We start from the raw sequence: 17,073 nt of genomic DNA on the forward strand, positions 1-17,073 counted from the left end.
ATTCGAAATGTGAGACCACTTGTTCGCACTGATGAGGCTGTGAGTATGCAGCACAGAAGATGCCTTGTCCCGATGCGGAACTGGTCGAGCGACGCCTGTGCAGGCTTTCATCTCAGACCCCCAGGGCCACGCAGCACAGCCTCGAAAATCCCCAAAAGAATATGCAACCGTCGGTTCAACCTCGCCTCGGTGCCGATGCGATGTTGATAATAATTTTGATACGGCCTTGATGCGGTGGGCTTCACCTGTTATTGTAAGATGATGATGGGTGTTTTTGTGATATTTTTATTGTTGAGTTTTTGGATTGCCAACGGGAAGGTACCTTACCCTCGAGGGTCCCGATGACGGGATACTTGACAATCGAAGGTTTCGGCCCGGCTTCGGAGTGGCTAACCCGCTGTCAAGCAAGGAACCCGTTTCGTGGCTTGGCAACTGGGCCGGAATTCCGTGCACACCCTTTTTAGTGACCAACCCACCCAAAACACGCGGCAATATGGTGCTTGGCGCGGGTTACGCGGCCCCTGAGGTCATAAACATCAATACGAAGAAGAAAAATGGATGCTCATCCAAGCGACATCGGCGGTATCCAATGCAGCTACAACGATGCAACGAACGACGCGACGAGGGGCTCAGTCAGCCCAAAATCTTGGCAAGCGACTTCAATTCCCAATCCCATCCCTCAACACCACAAACATCATCATCGCCTCGGGCATGTCTACGCCACCTATACCTGGCTAGGTGTCACCGATAATCTACCCCCCGAGACTTAGACCGACTACACCACCACAGGCTCCAACATGGCTACACCCAACGACCAAACATACCCCTACCTCCCGCTCGACCCCTCAACCCACGAAATTCCGCCTCCTCACCCTCTCCTATCCCCCAGAACCACCACCACCACCCCCACCCTCAACCAACCCTCCCAACCCCTTCCCCTCCCCACCCACCTACACCCTCACCCTCACTCACGCCGCCCTCTCCCCCACGCCCCCAACATTCACCGCCCTCTCCTACGTTTGGGGCGCCCCCCTCACCCCTTCCACCACCACCACCACGCCCCCTCCCCACCTCACCATCAGCACCCACCGCATCCCCGTCACCGCCAACCTCCACAGCGCCATCACCCGCCTCACGCGCCAGCGCTGGGCCGGCCGCCTGTGGGTGGACGCGCTGTGCATCAACCAGCGCGACACGGCCGAGAAGAACACCCAGGTGCCGCTGATGAGCCGCATCTACCGCGCCGCCGCGCAGGTGCTGGTGTGGCTGGGCCCGGAGCCGGACGGGGCCGCGCTACACGCGGTGAGGGAGCTGGGCGTGCTGTGGCGGGAGCAGGTGCGGGAACAGCCGGGGGGCGTGGGGGATGCGCGGAGGGTGGAGGCGTTTGTGAGGACCGTGAGGGGGTTTGCGATTACCGAGGGGGGGGTTCAGGGGATGGGAGGGGGAGGGGGAAGGGTGGGGTTTGATTTAGAGGCGGTTTGGCGGTTGTTTAGGGGGCGTGTGTGGTGGCGGCGCGTGTGGATTATTCAGGAGGTGGTGCTCGCGCGGAAGGCGGTTGTGATGTGTGGCGAGGACCCGGAAGCGGGCGTGACGTCCGTGGCGTGGGAGGATGTCAGCGAGTGTATGCGGCTGCTGGAATGGATGGTGCTGTACCCGAAGCACGGAGCCACAATATCGCAGGCTGTACACGCTGCTGAGTGATATTTACCCTAAACGTGTCCCCATCTGGCGTTTGGCATCGGAACGAGATACAAACGCTCGTTGGAAAGAGGACGAAAGGGCTTAGCGAAGGCTCGGATCCCCCTAAACCAAAGCCTCGAGACGCTGCCGGACATGCCGCTGCTGGATACCATCATCTGGACCTCTTTCGGCACCAGTGATGATGAGCGCCATTCAAGCCACCGACCCCCGAGACCGGATCTATGGCCTACTTGGGATGGTGCGCGAAAAAGACCGCATCAGAATCCCCGTCGACTATTCCCCAACCATGACAATCAACAAGGTGCTTTTTGCCGTTGCAAAGGCGCTCCTTGAGGATCACGGTCCAGATATTCTATGCTTCTGCCACAGGACATCTCGAAGCCAGCCTCAAAACACCAAGGACGCGCTCCCCTCGTGGGTACCTGATTGGACTGCCCCCCGCATGATGCCCCAAATTGGTGGTGTTTCTTTCGGCGCCGAGAGCGAGGCGGCTGCGCGCGGCGATTCCAGTGGCGGAGCCCGCTGGCAAGACTGGGCTCCCAAGAGCCGGGTTAAAGGTGTCGTCTATAAACAGCCGGTGGTATCACTGCCGGGAATCGTTGTCGGCCGAGTTGCAAGAGTTGGAAGGGTGTTCAAAGCGGCCCCGGGTTCATCTGACTATCTTGATGAATGCCGGCGCTGGCTGTTGGAGATCAATCAGATGGTCACCGAGAGCCCTTGCTTTTGTCCTAGAGCCGAACTTGATAAGGAGACGTGGCGCGTTCCCATCACGGATATGGGCCTTGTGAAGCGAGCAGACGCAGAGGGCCCCGCTAGATTCATCCACGGATTCAATGTCCTGACCGGCAGGGTGTCCCCTCCACCGGCGCTGCTCAGTGATACGGCTAAAAGTGACTGGATTATGTCTGAGTCCTGGGATTACCGTCGGGCATGGAAGATTTATAATCGGCGGGCATTGGTTGATGACACTGGACGGCCGGGGCTGGGACCAGAAGAAACCGCCGTTGCCGACGAAATTGCAGTACTCGCCGGGGGACATGTACCCTTCATCCTCCGCGGCGAACTGGGCCAGATGAGTGCCAACATTCCGCCTCGGCATCAACTTGTTGGCCCAACCTACATCTTTGGGCTGGCGGACGGGGAAGGGGTCACAGATGAGAAGGCTTTCACCGAAATTGAACTTGGCTGACTCCGTTCACATCAACCACCACTCGCCTAAGCCACCGGCTAGTCGGCATTTTACCTGCCCTTACTCTTATCAGTGCTTCATATGCTCGAGAAATAACACAGTCAAAGAAGACTAAATATCAACGAACAGGTACCTACAAGTCTCGCAATGGGAGTCGAGGTTACAGGTGGTACGCCTAGCTAAGGACCTACAGTCGACATACATTTTTTCATATCGTACATTCAGCTCCCCCCGACCACTTCCACCTCGCATTCCGATGCAAACTGATATCCCCGGATCGTACCGCCTTCCACATACCCAATATCCCGCCGACCGGCCACAGTTCCGTTATTGTCCGGGCCCAGCTCCTCGTCCCAACTCCGTTTTTCCTGATTTTATCGTATATGCTTACCAAATTAGTCGCGTGATATTTTTCCCTCAAGTCCTCGTACCACTCCCGATCATACAACCTCCAGAACTCCTCCTCCGTGTAGAACATATTCGCATACAGCCACTTACGGCCGCGGAGCTCTTCCAGCTTTGCCTCCAGCCCGCGGTTCTTCGCCACGAACTGATCCAACTTCTTAGGCCCCCAGCCCCAAAGCCCAATACTCAGCATCTCATCCGAAGTCATCGGCGGACATCCCGACCCCGCCACCCCCGTCTTTGCCGTCATCGGGTGGAAGGTCGGCATCCGCGCCCCGGCCAGCGGGCACAACCACAGCGGCCAGATGCCCAGATCGTCGCTGATATGATCGATGAGCGCGGCGGCATTGTCCCAGGGCACCGTGACGTCCTGCACGACCAGCTCGCGCGTGACGCCCGTGGCGTGCAGCGCGTGGTACAGCGTGCGCGTGTGCGAGAAGTCGTCCAGCAGCCAGCGCATGAAGCCGTTGAAGGGAATCGCGCGCTTGAAGTAGTCGTAGCCCAGCTCGCCGACCCAGAACCCGCCGCGGTCGTAGCGGAACAGGAACTCGGCCAGGGGCACGTACTCGTCGGCTTCGCTGCGGGGGGGGAGGGGGCTGGTCTTGTCGCGGACGTGCCGGTAGAACCAGTCGTCGGCCGCGTGGCTGAAGGTTTTGATGCGCGTGCCCTGGGGGATCATCGTCTCGTCAACGAGGTTGCCGGTGATGGCTACGCCGTGGTGTTTGGAGTACAGGATGGCGTCGAGGTATTCGGACGTGCCGGACTTCATCTTGTGGAGGTCGCTGATGGCGTCCGGGAAGCTGTCCAGGCGGGTGTAGCGGACGTGGACGAATCGCTTGGCTGGTATCAGCCGCATTTTTACGGCCGTCACGATACCAAGCGTGCCTAGGGCGCCGGCGGCGGCACGGAACAGATCAGGGTGATTCTCATGGGAGGCCTTGACCACCTGGCCGTCGCCCAGAATCATCTCCACTTCGTGGACATTGTCGCTGAAGAAGCCGTGGCGGAAGGAGCTGCTTTCCCCCGAAGTCCCGGAGAACGCCCCGCCCACCGTGATTCCGGGAAACTCCATAACAACGGGAGGGACGAGCCCGTGCGGTATGGTAGCCTCGACCAACTTGTCCATCGGGACGTTGGGCTCGGCGAGACACCAGCTCTCGAGCCCGAGGTCCGGGTCACCCTTGGAGATGAAGAGGACATTGTTCAAGCCGCTGATATCGAGTAGGTTCCCTATGGAGGCAGGGCGGGTTGAATTGCTGGAGCCATGGTTGATACGAAACCTTTCGCCACGCTCGGAAAAATGTTGTACCTCGGAAGCTAGACGGCTGACGATGCGCTCATGGCGTTGCAACTCGACTCCAGCGGCTTGAGCTAGGGCCAAGCTCTCGAGTTGCTTTAGCCCCTTGGTGGTTTGAGCATTTTCTTCGCCGTTTGTTAAGAGGATGTGGGTCTCGGTGGAACGGGTGTTGACTATGGTGGTAGCCATGGTAGCCGCCAAATGATGTGTGAAGAATGGAGTCAATGGACCCGGTGACACTTCACGATTCGGTATCGTGTCTCTTGAATCACGACAGGAGGGATGGGAAAACAGATAATGCGAGTGCATGCCAATCGGTGTCCGCAGTCATTTCCTGAACTTATCCGGTTTCATGCCATCTGGCTACCTTACACCGGCTTTCACCACCAACGGTTTACCGCATGTGCGTCTCCGATTATCAGATCGCGATGTACTCCAATGTCCCTCGTCGTCGCTTGTCTAACTTCCACATTAGGAAGGTGTGTGTATCATTCAGCTGTGTCTTGCATCCTTCCACCCCAGCAGCGTTTGTTGTTCACGGGACGTGGATCTTACGTGGTCGATTAGCGATCTTGAGGCGGTCAGAAAGCTTATTGCTAAACTTACCCAATCTAGCATGATCAGCCATCAGCCAAGATATCATGATTCACTTTGCTGGCGGGCGTTGGGCCAAGCGCCAATAGCTTAGAAAGGAAAAAATGTTGACCTCACGAGCCGTCGTGGCTTTTAGTCATGGTCCTCGCAAAGTTGCTTTTTCGAGTCCCTTCGTTTGAAGAAGTCAACCCCCCTCCGATTTCGCAACTGCAAGAACTATACGGTACTTTCTCGTCAGAGAACTGACACTGTTTGCCATGGATTCCGAACAGCTTCCTATCTCCGAGAAGCGGCTTCTCAACGCCCCAGTGGAAACGCTATCATGGAGCAGGTTGACAGTCACTGTCAAGGAGGGCAAGACCGGCCAGCCCAAGACGCTAGTCGACAATGTCGAGGGAATCATGCAAGCTGGTTGGTTACCATCCCCCAATCTTACCGATCAAGGATCGTTGCTAAGCATGAACTACCTGCAGGTGAATGCTGCGCTGTCATGGGCCCATCGGGGTGCGGCAAGACCACGTTCCTGAACGTGCTCGCACAACGCCCCATCAAGGCAGCCCACGTTACGGGGCAGGTCCTTGTGAACGGTGCTGAGCTGCCGATCCACGTCTTCCGCCACGTCACGTCGTTCGCCCAGGACCACGACATCTTCATCGGTGCACTGAACGTGAGAGAGACGCTCCACTTCGCCTCGCGTCTCGCGGGCGTCCCTCGTGGGGGAGAGGCGGAAGCCGAAGCGCGCATCGACACGCTGCTGGAATCCTTTGGTCTCGTGCGCTTGACGACATTGCGCGTGGGGACCGGCATATCACACGGCCAGAAGCGACGCCTGACCGTGGCCAAGCAACTCGTCACAGGTCCCGGCATCCTCTTTCTTGACGAGCCCACGAGCGGCCTCGATTCGGTGGCCAGCTGCCACGTCGTCAGCTACCTAAAGCAGCTTGCAAAGCGAACCGGCCTGATCGTCGTGTGCTCCATCCACCAGCCATCAACCTCCACCTTCAACCTCTTCGACAAACTCCTCCTCCTCTCGACCGGGAAAGCCACACTACTTCGAGCTCCATCAGCCAGCTGGTCGACTACTACGCCAGCATCGGCGTGACCGTCCCGGAGCGGGCCAACCCAGCCGACTTCCTGCTCGAATTGGTCAACACGGATTTCTCCCAAGCCCAAAACGACGCCGCGGCGTCGGAGCGCGAGCGCGTGGCCGAGCTCGCGTCGCGCTGGGACAGCTCTGTCTTGCGCCAACAGACCGCTGCCGCGGTTACCGCGTCGGTCAAGCCCGCGCTGGGACTCGCTCCCCTTGGCGCCGGATCCAAACCCCCCTTTCTGGCCCGCCTGGCGGTGCTCACCCACCGCAGCTTCATCAAGTCGTACCGTGATGGCTTGGCGTACACCTTGCGGCTGGCCATGTACGCGGCGTTGGGTTTGCTGGCGGGCACCGTCTGGCTGCAGATGGACCGCGACCAGGACTCGATCCAGCTGCTGGTCAACGCTTTGGTGGTGAGTTGTGGCTTCATGTCGTTCATGGCTGTGACGTACGTCCCCGCCTTCATCGAGGACTATCGTCAGTTTCGTCTGGACCGCCGGAATGGGCTGTATGGTCCTGGTTCGTTTTTGGTGTCCAATTTTGTCGTGGGGATCCCCTATCTGTTTCTCTTTTCCGCCGCCTTTTCTGTTTTGTTCTACTGGCTGGGGGGTTGCCGCCAGTCTGCCAGTGCCTTTTTCACTTGGGTGTTGTGGCTGTACCTGAACCTACTGGCCGCTGAAGGAATAGTCATCCTGTCTGTTGCCATCATTCCCAACTTTGTTGGCGCCCTAGTGATCACGGCCTTGTTAAACGTCATCGCCTTCGCAACTGCGGGTACCTTGGTGCCGCCGGCGCAACTGAACGCGTTCTACAAGTACGCCTTTTACTACTGGAACTCGCAGGGCTACGTCTTCCAAGGTATGATGGTCACGCAGTTCAACGGGGAAACATACAGCTGTGGCGTGGGATGTCAATGTAGATACGCGTCACTGCCAGACCAATGTCACATTGCCGGGGAAACGGTGTTGGATCAGTACGGGGTCAGTACGGCAGACCAGGGGCGAAATGTTGGCATCGTGGTGGCCATTATTTTGGGTTACAGGTTAGCTGCTTGGGTCTTGCTGAAGATGCGGCGGTAGATGAAAAAGTCATATGATTTGCTTGGGCTTCAATGTGGCTTTCGTGTCCTTCCTAGAGTCGAGATTTGGTCATACGTTCTCTCATAGCCTCGCACAGTTGCGGAACAGATTTGTCTTGCCTCCGAAATCCTTATGTACTATTTGACTAAGGAAGCATAACAAGTCATGGCTACCGAATAATACAACTTTCAGGTTGTCAGGCGTTTGTCCAGCTGCCATCCTCCGCCACCCCTTCCCCTCCTGGCCCCCTTAAAAGATCCCCGGGATCAGACGCCACTTGACACGTTCGCAATACTCAGCCCATGCTTTCCCATACTTGGCTTTGCATCGTGCCTCATCGCGGAAACAGCGGTGAACACACATGGTGACGACCAGAATCGCTTCCATGTAAGGGAGGATATGACCACTGCCACAAGTCAAACAGGCTGCACACGTGTAGGTGATGCTTCCAATATAATTCGGGTGACGAACGATGCCCCACAGTCCTGAGAACACCCGTGTATTAGTACATGTTCTGTCTCTTGGGCAGCCATAATCCTGGCAAGGGGGGGTCATGTGCTTACCTGAGCAGAGAAGGATAGTGCGGTGTGTTTTTCCGTCTGCTGTCTCATACTTGGCTTCGATAGTCTTTGCCTCTTGACTGCCTATGAGGAATTTTCCGTTCGTCCGCCGTGACGTGTTCTTTTGGTCGTTGGCAACGTGATTAATGGTCCAGCCGAGGGCAAAGCCAAGCACGAGCAGGACCACCGCCGCTGTTGAAAGCTCGACGGGATGGGAAGCAAGATATTGTGTTTGCAAAGTCCACAGATGCGGCATCATCACAGCGAAGCCATAAATGCTGTAAAATGAAAAACGTTCATGGGCGCCATCGAGTGTCTCGAAGAATCTATGCGCCATCCGCGTCAGTATCTGGTTACGCATATGTTACTGTTGACCAGCTGCGACATGGTCCCACTCACAGGTCTTCGTAGATAAAGTATTCTGCAACAATAATGGCTCGGAATCCAGCAGCCAGAACCATTGAATTGGTCACGGAGCCAAATCTCTGGTGCTGCAAAGCAGCAAATGAAAGGTCGCTGTACACCTGTGAGCTCAAATGCACATGTTGACGGAGGAGATGCAGCTTCGTACATCAAGGTCCAGGCTAGAATCCCACCCGTTCGACTGGCGTTGAAGTGCTTCCAGTCGAACAGCTGTCCGGTTCGTGGGTGCAGCTCTCCGCCATTGAAGAGGTCGTACCAAAAGTGGCCTGGACATGGTGTTAGAGCCGTAACAACAAGCGATACGGGACGTCTTATGTCAGCAGGAAGTGAAGAGGGAAGGAGAACTTGCCGGTCAATAGTGTGTCACCCTTGTCGTCGGGCGCAACACGGGCCTTGATGTAGAAGACGCCGATGAGGGCGGATGAATATACCAGAGCCGTTGCTAGAAGTGTGGTCCAATACTTCGCAATAAGTGTCGGATCAAGGAAGCCGGCATAGGAGGCATAGGCCGCAAGAGCCAGTGTCAAAACCCAGGCCCGAAATCCATTCAACCGGTAAAAAAGGCGTCTGCCTCCTGGAGTTCGTGGCGCTTGGTGGAGAGGTCCCGGAACGAAGACGTACAGCACCGCCTGGAAGACAACCCAGCCCAAGTAAGCTGCCATCGATGTGGCCGTGACAGTCGGCAAACGAGAAGTGAAAAAAGTGAGTGGCTCAGAAAGAAGGGCCTCGGAAGCCGAAAGCAATGACGAATCAAAATCATCATATACAATGCAGACGAACCAGTCCAGCAACGGGCAGGTCGCTATGAGCTGGAAGCTCACAAGCTCATTAATGATCACGCTCACCAAACCGGTGGCTCTTGGTTCATACATTTTCGAGCTATTAGTGCAACTGTACACAGACTTGTCGATGACAATGTTGGTAGGTTTAGTTAAGGTACTGACAGAATGGTCGACCCGACACGGCCTCTTGTGTCTTCTACTTGCACATGCAACATGCGTGGCAGCACACTGCAGACAATAACTCCGAACCCCATCGTCGGAATCAGACCGCCCGATCCAGCCCAGTGGCGATCTCCCAAGATCTTTTGTTGCGGGTCCTGCATGTCTCAAAACACAACCCAAGCTAAATGTTCAGCCCTAGTGGCGCTGACACGTCTTGATAACATCCATATCTGGTCTAGATGGATGGGCGATCAACTCCACGGGCAAAAATATCACAAAGTATCCCGCGGTACCTCGTTGACACGCAAGATGACGCACTTCCCATGGCCTCCCAACATTAATGGGACCTCTCCCCTCGATCCTCCCTCCTCCCAAGCCAGCTATTGCAACAACCAACCTCCCAGGCGTTGACGAGCCGACAATGGAAACAGTACTCAAGCATCTCAACCCGGTCCTCTTGGACAATGTTTACGACTCGGCCTTTCGGCTAGCCCAGGCCAGCTGTGGAGTCTCAAACGGGACACATCCGGACTGGTGGTCACCATCTTCACAGCCCTCCGGCGTCATCGTCGACAAGAGCAAGGCATGGCTTTGTAACCTTGCAGCGGACCCACGCTTCTGGCAACGGCATGGCATATGGCGCCAGAGCATCAGCATCTTTTTCTTAACTTGGATCACAAGCACCTTCTTTTACCTACTCTTCGGGACCGTCTGCTACTATCTCAACTTTGACCGGGAGCAGAAGAAGCAGCCCAAGTTCCGGCCCAACCGGATCCGCGCCGAGATCACGGCCTCCATGACTGCCTTGTTCGTCCTCAGCGTACTGACGGTGCCCATCTTCGTGGCCCAGGTGCGCGGGTGGGCCAAGATCTACCCATTCGGGACGGGTAGCACTTGGTACGAGGTGGCACAATATCCCCTCTTTGCCCTGTTTAGCGATACGTGCATGTACTGGCTACACAGGGCCTTTCACCATCCTGTGCTGTTTAAACTGTCGCACTACCAGCACCACATGTGAGGAACACCCAAACACCAATGCTGCAAACTCTGAGAACCACTGCTGACCCGTGACATCTTGGACAGGTATGTCATCCCGACGCCGTTTGCCGCGTACGCCTTTGAGCCGATCGAGGGATGGATCATGAGCTTGCCCGTCTACGCCTACAGTTTCCTCTTCCCGATGTCGGATGTGGGACACCTCGTGGTCTTTTTCATCAGCAACATCTGGACCTTTCTGCTCCGTAAGTCGCCTGTCCTTTTGTTTCTCCAACGCTGCTCATGTGCTCATTATCGTTCCTATTCCGCAGACGACAACAGCGATCAGTTTCACACGGTGCATCACAAGAGCATCCAGTTCAACTTTGGACAGTTTTCCGACTTGTGGGACAGGGTAGGGGGAACATACGCGGACCCCAGCCTATTTTTTGAGCCTATCAGGGGGAAGCGAGGTCAGATGAAGTCCCTGCCATAGATTTTCAGTTCTTCTAAAATCTTATAACTACGATATCCGCGGTGGTTATAAAATGAATTTACAGTTGAGCATTATTGGAGGAGCTTTTGTATTCCACTTGCTTTCTTTTGATCTTTTCCCCTGAGTGCTTCTGAACACTTGGATATGCCTCCGTCTGAGACATGGGAGCTCCACAGTCCTCCTGCGTCTGGTAGCCAATGTCGCTCCTGGTACAACCTCCACCTCCGATCGGGCAGGCGAGTGTTCGATTTAAACGATTTAAAATAAGCGAACAGGCAGCAATATCGAGGGATGGGGTTGTAACAAGAAACACGATGGCTTCCCTTAACGCAATGGTGACTGGCTTGACTTATGGTTGTCAGTTTTAGACCGTGGAGCTTGACTCCCTCCCTAGGTAGGTAAAGTCCCGGTAGCTGCCATAATAACAGGAACGTCCAGGGGTAAAACGGCGGTAATCCTTTCTGCTGCCCGCCCCGTTTCACCTACGATACACATAGGGAGTGTACGTAGCACGCATGAATTTAATTTGAGTACCTATGCACACCGGTCTGTTGGTTTCTAGTGTGACAGAGGGCTCGCCTACCCCCTTCACCCCCTCCCGTTATCGGAAGCTCACGAGACCAATGTTTCTTCCCCGCTCTTCTCATGGTCCCCTCTCCGGAAACTCGAAGGCCGCATGCTTTGATCATGGCCAACTACGCACCCCAGCGGCCACAAGGTGGCCGCGGCTATCTCGCTGAATCCTACCCAGCCTCTTAGGGTTCCCCAAACGCTCCACCCACACCTTGTCTGCATCTTAGCGCTCCATGCAGTGTAACCAACCAATACGCCGCCTTTTTTTAAACTAAATCACTCAGCCTTTTGTTATAACTGTAGTCTGTATAGGTATATATCGGGTCTTTATTGCTCGTGATTATGGTACATGGTCTCGTGCTCCGGTTCCAGTGAGCTCACTTAGGTTTGGATGGAGGCACTTGCACACGCTTATCAGGTGTAGGTATTCTTTAGAAGTTGGAATAACACTACAATCATGACAGCGGATTCCGGATCCCGCAACGGGGCTACCAGCGGCAATGGCGAGTCGCAGAAGACAAATGTGTACACCACTTCGAATGGCTGTCCAGCGAGGAATCCCGAGTCATCCCTCCGTGCCTCTAACGCGCTGCCCCTCCGGGATTTCCAACTCGTCGATGTCCTGTCGCATCTCAACCGGGAACGGATTCCGGAACGCGTTGTTCACGCCAAGGGAGCCGGAGCTTATGGAGAATTCGAGGTCTGTATAACCTTGCTTCCAATCTAAGCAATATGTTGTGCTTTGTTACACCCGAATGTTGATTTGACCATCTCTCTAAGTTACGCACGACATCTCAGACATCTGCAATATTGACATGCTGACGGGCATTGGTAAGAAGACACCTTGCCTTGCCCGCTTCTCGACCACGGCCGGCGAGCGGGGAGCCGCCGATGCCGTCCGTGATGTTCGCGGCTTCTCCCTGAAATGCTACACGGCCGAGGGCAACTGGGATTGGGTCTGGAACGACGTCCCAGTCTTCTTCATCCGCGACCCCATCAAGATTCCCGGGTCTCGTTCACGCCCAGAAGTAAGGACCCGCCGCACCGGTCTGCGCGATCCAAACGATTCTGGGATTGGGTCGTCCGAAACCCAGAGTCCTGGCACATGGCCATGTGGCTGCACAGCGACTACGGCGCCTTCTCCACGTACCGCCACCTCAACATGTACATGGGACACGCGCACAAATTCGTCATGCCCGACGGCAGCTTCAAATACATCCACATGTACCTCGAAGGCGACCTCGGCTACCAAACCCACGCCGACGAAGACATCCCACACATGGCGGGCAACGACCCGGACCACCTCGCGCGCGATCTGCACGACGCCATCGAGCGCGGTGACTTCCCCACGTACACGGCCAAAATCCAAGTCATCGACCCCAGCGAAGCCCACCGCTTCGGCTTCAACATCCTCGACATGACCAAGCACTGGGACACGGGCACCTACCCGGCCGACCTGGGCACGGTGCAGCCCCGCGCCTTCGGCAAGCTCACCCTCAACCGCAACCCGACCAACTACTTCGCCGAGGTCGAGCAGGCGGCCTTCTCGCCCTCCCACCTCGTCCCGGGCATCGAGCCCTCCGAGGACCCCATGCTGCAGGCGCGGTTTTTTGCTTATCCCGATGCGCAGCGGTATAGGTTGGGAGTGAATTACCAGCAGCTGGCGGTCAACCGACCGCGGAGCGGGGTGTTTAATCCGTTGTTGAGGGACGGGGCGGGGGCGCCGTTGGGGGAGGGGAATTATGGGGCGCATCCGGGGTTTTTGATGGCGGATAGGGAGCCGGTAAGGTTTGCGGCGGCTGTTGGGGGTGGTGGTGGCGTGGAGAGCCGGTCGACGCCGGAGCATCAGCGGTGGTTGGAGGAGGTGATGGCCACGCCGGCGGAGGAGCAGAGGGAGGTGGATCTGAAGTTTGCGAGGACGTTTTGGACCCACTTGGATGATCCTCTGTATCCGGGCTGGCAGGATCGGATGGTGAGGAGTCTTGGGAGGGATTTGGCGAATGTGAAGGGGGAGACGCGGGAGGAGGTGTTTGGGGTGCTGGGGATTATTGGTGAGGATTTGGAGGCTAGGGTCAGGGAACACGTTGATAAGGTGCTACGGGATGTTAGAGTTGGTAAGGAGTGATTCGGATTCGGGGGAGTGGGATAGGGGGATGGAACTTAAAGTCGGTCGTCAAATCAGGTTCTAGTTGGCAGCCAATGTTTACACAATTCCAAGATTTCCAAGCATCTCCTTTACAACAGATTCTGCCGTTTCCAGAGCTTTCCCATTCTGCTTTGCACTGAGACTCCCCGGCAACAGCCACCATGGCGCAGCACTCTCGATGGTCCTCTCCAACCAATACGCCACGTGCCAGGCGTCTCCTGGTATGCCCCCAGCGGGTGTAGCCACTCCCTTCTCTTCCAAAGCTCTGAGGAAGGTGGTGTAAAACGCCTCCGGCCAGTCCCCGGCATCCAGCCAGTCGTCCAGAAACTCATCCATGGGCGCAAAGAAGCCAGAAAACTCCCAGTCCACGATCCCTGTCACCCGCGGCGGGCTCTCCCCCGACACCAAGATATTCCGGGGAAACAGGTCGTAGTGCGTGAACAGAAAAGTGTCCGCCGGCGTCCCTGTCTGCGTAAATATGTCCGAGAAGCTCAGCTTGGGAAGGCGCTCGTCACGGAGCTTTCTGAGGGGTTCGAGGAGGTGGCGGTTGCGTGCTAGGATGTCCACAGACTCGAGTAGTTGCAGTTTGTTGTCCAGTTTGAGTCGGTAGTAATCGTGGATGCACGTTATGGGTTCTGTCAGCTTCATCTCCTCCACGAGGATACCTCGAATGACAAGATCGGGAATGCCTGGGCCGCATGGTCTGTCGAGGGCTATTCCCTCGTTGTTGCCATTGTCTACGGCTGCGCTCCGGATTTGCATACTTCCGCCGTGCTTTTGGAAGGGGATGCGCTGGCGCCAACTCGCGACAATGTCGGCGAGTTGTGTGGCAAGGCTCGCGATTGCTGCGGCGTCCAGGTCGGCAGTGTTGACGGGTTTGCCTGGAAGTTGGGAAGTGAGAATCCATCCAGCGGTGTCTCCCGCAGCGCCTTCTCCCAAGGCTTTGGTCTCCGCGTGGTTGGGGGAGACGAATGTTGCTTGAGTCCCCGCCTCTGACCACGCCATCACGCGAGGAGCCGGCACCTCTGAACAATAGAGCTCGAGGAGCCGCAAACAGGCCACCTCGTTTTGCACCTTGTCGCCATCGTACAATGACCCATTGACTTTGAGCACGACATCTTGTACCCCCAATACCGTATGACATATCTTTAAAAAGTAGATCTTGTTGTTGAACGACTTCCCAGCCTCCAGCGGCTTGATGGATTCTATCTTCGACCCTGGCCAGCCGGTGCTTACTATATCCTCGATGCTCTCGGGGCTCAGGGCGACTCCGTACAGAGGATGGCCGGGGGCGTCTCCAGGGAGGGAGGCATCGTGAAATGATGCTTTGGGCTTGAAGGTGGCCGGGTTGAAGCCGTCATTGGCGTGGGCCGCATCCGAACTATCGACATCCTTGATGGCGACACCCTCTCGCCAATGGCGTATCGACTTGTATGCGGGATCTGCCTGGTCAAATTGGCCCATATTCATGGTAACACCAGCTGCTAACGAGCTGAGCCCTGAGCAAAGATGTGAGAGACCGGCTTCCAGCGGTAGAGTCGAGGCCCGAGGCGCAGCAAAAGGGGCTACTGTCCCAATTCATGGAACCGTGGGCCAGCGGGAGCGGCGGCAAACGTCAAAAAGAAAAATGTAATATCAAGAACGAGGAGCTGGCTTGTTTCGGCGGGGTCGCAGGCGGGCACACCTCACCGCGGGATGGATAGGGGGGGTGTGATTGATCTTAAGAATGCAGCTGTCTGAAAGGGGACATGTAAAGGCACAACAAAGTGTAAGTGGGCAGCTGAACCGTCTGCAGATCGCCCGAAGAGGGTTACCTTCGCACCCGTGGTGGGGCATCACGGCATCTTTTGAGATTGGCCTGCAGCATGTCGTGTGTGATGGCGATACATATCGGACTTGGGGTACTAAGATATTCGTTGTAATCGGGGTTCTCTCTACCGATGTCGGCTGTTGACTTGGTCGAGGACGGAATCGGGGAGCGGCGGTTTTGAGAAAGGGGGGTGGACACGAAAATAGGACACCAAAATAAAGGGTTGGTTTTGACATAATCCTGTTGGAAGTTGTGGCACTTGGCACTCGGACATTCGGTTGCAGAACGTGTATGACTGCCCAACGTGGGCGCAATACAGCCTACGTGGGGGGAGGCCAAGAGCTGACGACGAGCTATTTTACACAAGATGGACAGACAGAAACAAGGACAACCTTCAATTAATGACTTCTGGGCTGCTCCGAGAATCCCAACCAGACTGTTGTAAGCTCCATCATCTGTGAGATAACCGTGGAACCGTGGCTGTTGGTCTTCCAACAAATCCTTGGAATTTCTGAAGCCATCGTCTTTCAATGGCGGTCTAAAGATCAAACACTCTCCGGAAGTAGGATCGAACCAGTCGACCGAGTTGCCCTCGGTAGAGTCGTTCCCAGCCTGCTTGTTGCACGCGAGCCTTTTCCTCCGGTAAACTGAATCTGTAAAGGCCTAGAAGGAGTTAGCCCTGTTTGCCACCACCTGTTCCTTACCCTGCGCCCGACTCCAGGGACAGCAACTCACTATAGGCAAACTCTGGGTGTGTCCAGGAGCTGCTGATGGTAAAGCCTGTGCCCACCAGCCACCCCTGAACATCTTTCTGCCCCAGCTTCCGACTCGCAATCACCTTGATCTTTTCTCCCTTCTTGATCAGAACTTCCTCCTTCCCGACCCTAGCAGTTTGATTCTCCAGTGCTCTGATACAGGTCTGAAATTGCCCCTTCCTGGCATCCCATTCCCCGTCAAAGCACCACTGGTTCACGTCAAAAACGTCACCCCCCAGCGATCGGTTGGCATTGTCCAACACGTTCAACGTGAACTCCTTCGACAGCCCATCCCGCGTGTCGTACGCTCGCGATACTGTCTCCGGATCCTTGGTTCCGTCCGCAGCGACCAGCAACTGCCACCCGAAGATTCGGCGGCGAGAGGTAGAGGTAGAGGTTTGTGCCATCTGCGCCGCGGAGATGCCGTGGAGAAGCTGACGGAAGTCGCCTTGGGGCTCGTTGGCAAAACTACTACCAAGCCACAAGACGCTGACTGGCGTCCCGGACAGCGAAGGTTCGTTGGCGAGCCATGAAATCCCGTCCCGGTACGTCATGCACAACGAGCGGCAGGTTACGTACGGCGAGTGCTTCAGGGCGGAGCGAAGTTGTGCGAGGCTTGCCGCAAGTGTCGATGCGCAGACGTCGAGGGCGTAGTAGACGACGTGTTTCCGCTTCCGGGCCAGGATATTAAGAATGATGAATGTTTTGGAGAGACAACTATGCAGCGTGAGGTCCACGGTTCATGAGACAGCGATCTAAGATATGGTGCCAAATACCCGCTACCGAGTTCGAGAATCACGCTGCCGTCAGGGATCGTCTCGACAATGCTGTCGGCATTGAGCCGGATGAGCTCAGCTTCGGTTCGTGTGAGATAGTAATCTTTGGAACGCATGATACGCTCGTATATCGCAAGCCCCTTGTCATCCCACAAAAGATGGAGGGGAAGAACTTGGGAGAAGATTTGAGCCCCTCGATGATCAACGGAGCTAGCTCGTTCTGGATGCTGCTTGCTGGAGCGGCACTCATCTTGCAGAAT

At 56.0% G+C, this 17,073-nt stretch overlaps 6 protein-coding genes across 6 annotated transcripts; 4 read left to right on the forward strand and 2 right to left on the reverse strand.

Annotated features, from left to right (window-relative positions):
• Positions 1-554: 554 nt before the first annotated feature.
• Positions 555-2,890, forward strand: CHGG_03992 (uncharacterized protein; the record flags this gene model as incomplete). Its single annotated transcript, XM_001223205.1, has 3 exons — positions 555-632; positions 790-1,621; positions 1,878-2,890. 3 exons carry the CDS (start codon positions 555-557, stop codon positions 2,888-2,890), a joined length of 1,923 nt encoding a protein of 640 aa, XP_001223206.1.
• Positions 2,891-3,111: 221 nt separating this feature from the next.
• On the reverse strand, positions 3,112-4,781 carry CHGG_03993 (uncharacterized protein; the record flags this gene model as incomplete). Its single annotated transcript, XM_001223206.1, has 2 exons — positions 3,112-3,153; positions 3,282-4,781. 2 exons carry the CDS (start codon positions 4,779-4,781, stop codon positions 3,112-3,114), a joined length of 1,542 nt encoding a protein of 513 aa, XP_001223207.1.
• Positions 4,782-5,443: 662 nt separating this feature from the next.
• CHGG_03994 (uncharacterized protein) lies at positions 5,444-7,355 on the forward strand (the record flags this gene model as incomplete). Its single annotated transcript, XM_001223207.1, has 4 exons — positions 5,444-5,597; positions 5,660-6,153; positions 6,258-7,134; positions 7,213-7,355. 4 exons carry the CDS (start codon positions 5,444-5,446, stop codon positions 7,353-7,355), a joined length of 1,668 nt encoding a protein of 555 aa, XP_001223208.1.
• Positions 7,356-9,285: 1,930 nt separating this feature from the next.
• Positions 9,286-10,753, forward strand: CHGG_03995 (uncharacterized protein; the record flags this gene model as incomplete). Its single annotated transcript, XM_001223208.1, has 4 exons — positions 9,286-9,493; positions 9,687-10,179; positions 10,366-10,523; positions 10,590-10,753. 4 exons carry the CDS (start codon positions 9,286-9,288, stop codon positions 10,751-10,753), a joined length of 1,023 nt encoding a protein of 340 aa, XP_001223209.1.
• Positions 10,754-11,783: 1,030 nt separating this feature from the next.
• Positions 11,784-13,451, forward strand: CHGG_03996 (uncharacterized protein; the record flags this gene model as incomplete). The annotated part of the gene is made up of 3 exons (XM_001223209.1): positions 11,784-12,026; positions 12,166-12,354; positions 12,423-13,451. The coding sequence occupies 3 exons, from the start codon at positions 11,784-11,786 to the stop codon at positions 13,449-13,451; spliced, it is 1,461 nt and encodes a 486-aa protein (XP_001223210.1).
• Positions 13,452-14,116: 665 nt separating this feature from the next.
• On the reverse strand, positions 14,117-16,929 carry CHGG_03997 (uncharacterized protein; the record flags this gene model as incomplete). The annotated part of the gene is made up of 5 exons (XM_001223210.1): positions 14,117-14,175; positions 14,237-14,918; positions 15,295-15,935; positions 16,018-16,754; positions 16,814-16,929. 5 exons carry the CDS (start codon positions 16,927-16,929, stop codon positions 14,117-14,119), a joined length of 2,235 nt encoding a protein of 744 aa, XP_001223211.1.
• Between the last annotated feature and the right edge of the window lie 144 nt (positions 16,930-17,073).

This window comes from Chaetomium globosum, genomic scaffold (genome assembly GCF_000143365.1).
Source record: "Chaetomium globosum CBS 148.51 scaffold_4 genomic scaffold, whole genome shotgun sequence".
NCBI classification, from domain to species: domain Eukaryota; kingdom Fungi; phylum Ascomycota; class Sordariomycetes; order Sordariales; family Chaetomiaceae; genus Chaetomium; species Chaetomium globosum.